Consider the following 4,877-nt stretch of genomic DNA (forward strand, 5'->3'; position numbering starts at 1 on the left):
TCGATCGTCTCTACCGGAGTGCTGAGGGAGCGACTGTGGATCGTCTCTACCTGAGCTTTCAGGGAGCGACCATTGATCGTCTCTACCTGATTTTTATGGGAGCGACCATAGATCGTCTCTACCTTGTTTTTATGGGAGCGACCATTGATTGTCTCTACCGGAGTGCTGAGGGAGCGACCGTTGATCGTCTCTACCTGAGCTTTCAGGGAGCGACCATTGATCGTCTCTTCCTGATTTTTATGCGAGCAACCATAGATCGTCTCTATCTTTTTTTTATGGGAGCGACCATTGATCGTCTCTACCGGATTGCTGAGGGAGCGACCGTCGATCGTCTCTACCTGAGCTTTCAGGGAGCGACCATTGATCGTCTCTACCTGATTTTTATGGGAGCGACCATAGATCGTCTCTACCTTGTTTTTATGGGAGCGACCATTGATCGTCTCTACCGGGTTTTGATGGGAGCGACCATAGATCGTCTCTACCTTGACACTATTAGAGCGACCATAGATTGTCTCTACCTTAGGGGCGCTGACTGGAGTATAGTTTCTGACTCCAACCCTAGCTAACTCGGTGATTCCGCCACACGAAGGTAGTGTCTTTCGCCTACGGTGGCGGCGGCGTGGTGGTTGAGTGTCACAAGGGCGCACGGCCCGGGCTGACGTACGCCGCTGTTGCCCGGAGTGGTGGTGGCTGGCGGCGGCTACCCCGGGGGGTCCGAGTGGGGGTGTCGGCATTCTTGAGGGCGGACTCCACTGCTCCTGGTCAGCCTCGATGTCGGGGATACTGCGGTATTCTCCGGAATATTCCGGAGAATCGTATCGGTCAAAGCCATGCATTTCAGAGAGAAAAGTCAGTGTTTTGGGTTGGCGGAGGATTAGTGCCCCTCCCCGTAAAACAACTAACTCAGAGACAAATGGCCACCCTTTATGGGATTATGGTGTCTGGCTATACATACATACATACATACATACCTCAGCTGTACTAGAAGGAATAAAACCCATGTGTTCATCGGCCACTGATTAACTGGCTGCCCTGTCTGTGTGTCATTCTCGACGTATCAATGAACCCTACAGTTGTAACAATGGTATTTTTTTTTACTTTATGGCATTATGGTCATCATCCACTATGAGGGGCATTAGGCCAAATAGGATTAATAGACAAAAACACAGCAGCAGCTCACTCGCCTTACACGAGACTATCAGTCTAGGAGGCCAATAGTGGAGGCAGCATAAAATAAATGTTCATAGGCTAGACAGACCTCCTCCACCCTGACAATCAGACTGGGTGGAATCCCCTCACCCAGGTCGGCTGCCTGGAGCAGATCGTACAAGGCAGAGAAAGTCGTGGCTTCAAGCTGGTATGACCGGGTGTAGGCATCGAGTGTCAGGAGGTGATGGTAGGAGGTCACATCTAGCCGATCCTTTGGGTCCACGATAGGAGGGCGAGATGGGCTGCCCTCCTCTGCCTGAGGAGGGGAGGACTCATCAGCCTCCTCCACGGCCAAGGAGTCGGTCAACGCATCCTCGGCCATGCAGATGGATTCAGAATAGTCCCACCCTGCTTAGTCAGTGACAGTGGTTGGTGTACTTCGGCAGCAGCCTGTATCTTGGCCAGGTCCGGATCCGGGTAGGTGATCGACGCGGCAGTGTTCCTATTAAGGGGAGCCTCCAGCCTTAGCCTCTTCCTTGGCGTTGTGCGGGGGGTAGCAGGTCACACCTGCCAGGCCCGATGCTCCTGGCAGCAAGGGGCAGAATATACATCATGGGCAAAGCACTTGGGGATGACAAGGTAAGAAAAGGTCGTTCTTCTCAAAAATTTTGAGGAGGAGAACGTGCAAAGCCCCCTTACCATCCCCACAAAAAGCTCTTGTCATTGCAAGGCACATTTCTCTGATGGTGTTTACCTCCCCAGGACTCCCAGGACCCCTGGCCAGGCTCCCTTGGGCCGCGAGACGCTGCCGTGCGTGGGCAGAACCCTGCATGGCTATGCCTCCCGGCCCAGTGACATCCTGAGCCTCAGGACCCTTAGGAGTCCCAAAGAGATTAAACTCCACCATCTCGCCATCCCCAAGGGAGCATTGGAGGTGCCGTGGGTTTGGTTTAACAACAGCCTGGCGGTGCACGAAAACATCAACACCAATATCCTGGTGCTTGATGAAGTCATACCCCACTCTGACGTTAAACCAAACCATGGTCCCCCCGATCTTCGTCTGGGCCGCCGGAGACTGTGGTCGGCTGTTTGCCCCCCTCAGGGGGTTGCAGGCAGTATCAGATGTGGCCTCCATCATAGCTGATCATGCCTCTCTGGTGTCAGAAGTGGAACAAATCCTACAGTGAAACAATACGTAATGCCACTACTGTCTCGACCTATGGGTAACCTATTTCCCCACAAGAGAGTGATTTTGATAGTCTGCTGTGGGCGATGGAAGGATGGGTAGGCACTGAATGCGTTCACTATACTCTCAGAAATATTCAAGCTATCTCCGATGAAAATTTTCTTTATGACGCCAGAAATTTTTATTCAAATTTAGATCTTTTCCACAAAATTCCACGTTTCATATAAAGGGTTGGCAGAGCTCTTCCACCAACCAGGGTTCAAATTATTAAAACTGAGAACTTTGCCTGGTGACTGACCTTTGACTTTACCTGTGACCTTACCCTTTTACTGGCTGTTCATAAAATCGAGTTTCTTTAACATCGGTTTAACTTGAACCCTTCCTCAAAGTTAAGTCTAAATCAGATGAAAACAAAGTTGACCTTGTCCAGTGACGTCGACCTTTGATTTCTTACACCAAATTTGATCCAAATCAGATCAAAACTGTTTTAGTTTTGTTCACATACAGATTGTCAGACATACGTCAAAATTTGACCCTGCCCTGTGAACTTGACCTTTGCCTGATTGTTCTCAAAATTGAATCCCTTTGTTCTTGCATAACCTTAACTCTTTCGGTAAATTTGATTCAGATAATGTCTGAAATGCCTGGGACAAGGCTATCTACTGCAGTCCCCGCTCCAGCTACCACCTCAAAAGACCGTCTCAGGGATTGGCGGCAGCCTCGCTCTGCCACCAGGATAGCTGCCATGCCAGTGTCACAGCAAGAAGGGCATAGAGACCAGGCTCATGCCACCACTGGACACCTCTCTGGCCCCGAGCCGCAACCCACCCACCGTCGCATCCACAGCCCCAAGTACTGCAAACGGCCAGCACTCATCAGTCGAGTACTGGCTTGAGGCGGTATTCCTGGGAAGGCTTGATGCCTGTCTGACCAGATGATGGCTCGATCCAACATTTCACCAAAACCGGCTCAGTGCAGCTCTACTCCTGAATGGCCACGACATATCCTGGGCCAAGACCTACGTGACATCCCTACTGAACTGGCTCAACGCAGTTCTGTACTAGAGTGGCCATGACTTCCCTCCTTGCGTACTGAACTGGCTTGACGTGGTTCATCTCCAGAGCGACTACGACATTCCCCCTCATCCACTGAACTGCTTGACGTAGTTCAGCTCCAGAGCAGTCACAACGTCACTCCTTACTAACCGAACTGTCTCAGTGCAGTTCAGCTCCAAAGCAACCACATTAACCATCCTCCTCTACTGAACTGGCTCGACGCAATTCAACACCAAAGAAGCCATGACATGTTCCTGACAAGACAGACCACTACAAGATACCACGACCCCCGGAATGACCCCAACCCTGTATTCCCTCTTACATGCCCCCTCAGTCCTCTTCCCCCTACACCTGGAAAGGAGATCCTGGTGACAACAACAGACCACCTTGGTGTCCTGCTTTTCTCAGGTCCCTTCTGACCTCCCTGATGGCCCAGTTTGGGAACAACTCACACTAACGTCTGTCCCCTTCAGGTCCTTTGGAAGAACTAGATATCTCGTTCCCAACCTTCAGAACTAGAGTCGTAGTCTCTCCCGCCCCAATCCCATTACTCTTCAGTCTTTTAATATGGCACGTCAGTGACTGGGCTATGAGGCCAGTGCAGTAATTTGTGCCAATGACATCATGATACAGTCCAAAACTTTTAATGTTATGCAATCTCCACTGAACAGGCTCGGCAACCTGATCAAAAGTTTGAGTCTCATGATTAGTGAGAGTTAGGCAAAGTTTCGGTGTCGTGCGGTATGGGAAAAGCACTTAGTAATTACTGGCAAAAACATCGACAGGGTATGTATCTCGGGTACAATGCAGACTGTAAAGATGCCGAGATGAATAACTTAATAATGCAATGCAAGGCACAAATGCAACCCTTGAGATCAGTGGCTTATAGTGGTGCAAGGGTGGGTGTGCCAGTGCTAAAAATGATGTACCTCACTACAGTCAGATTGGTAAAAGGGTACGCAGGGCCAGTCCTTTCTTGCCTTAGTGAAGAAAGACTGGAAAAGCTTTTAAAAATCCAGAATGCCACAATGAAGATCATACCTAGTTGCCCAAGGAACACCATGATAGACACCATGAGACTCGAGCTAGATTTGCAGAGCGTAAAAAACAGAATTCCGGAAGACAGTGTGGCAGCTGCAATAAGACATTTCTGGTCAAAATGGGGACTGGGACTCCGTAACAGCATCAACAATGTTGTTAACGAAACCAAAACTGTTATAGTAGTCCTTCTAGACTAGTGGGGATCTTCTAAACAGGAAGGCACACCAAAGCAAAATTCAGCACACCTTAAGAATACACGGTAGACACAGAAACTCCAGATGGCAAGACAAAAGAATTATTACACAAGCCTCTATATACAACTTTACAGCCAATCTCGTGAGATTTATGTATAAGAAATGGTCAACTAGGGCGAAGGGAAAATGGGAGGGCCTGGGGAGATCTGAAAGGGAATGTCCCAATACTACACTGACACTCGCCTCTGGGGT

General features: G+C 49.6%; 1 protein-coding gene across 1 annotated transcript; it reads right to left on the minus strand.

Moving 5' to 3' along the window:
• Window positions 1–1,654: 1,654 nt before the first annotated feature.
• On the minus strand, window positions 1,655–2,284 carry LOC145392704 (Y-box-binding protein 1-like). The gene is made up of 2 exons (XM_080267008.1): window positions 1,849–2,284; window positions 1,655–1,734 (listed from the first exon to the last, which is right to left on the minus strand). Exons 1-2 carry the CDS (start codon window positions 2,282–2,284, stop codon window positions 1,655–1,657), a joined length of 516 nt encoding a protein of 171 aa, XP_080123134.1.
• Between the last annotated feature and the right edge of the window lie 2,593 nt (window positions 2,285–4,877).

The sequence above is a fragment of the Coenobita brevimanus genome, chromosome 23, assembly GCF_032717465.1.
Source record: "Coenobita brevimanus isolate Jiangsu-jjx chromosome 23, ASM3271746v2, whole genome shotgun sequence".
NCBI classification, from domain to species: Eukaryota; Metazoa; Arthropoda; class Malacostraca; order Decapoda; family Coenobitidae; genus Coenobita; species Coenobita brevimanus.

Coding starts and splice junctions, on each gene's coding strand:
- LOC145392704 (XM_080267008.1), bottom strand. CDS start 2,284: ATGGAGGCCACATCTGATACTGCCTGCAACCCCCTGAGGGGGGCAAAC. Junction 1,735..1,848: donor AAGAGCTTTTTGTGGGGATG/GTAAGGGGGCTT, acceptor CCTTGCTGCCAG/GAGCATCGGGCCTGGCAGGT.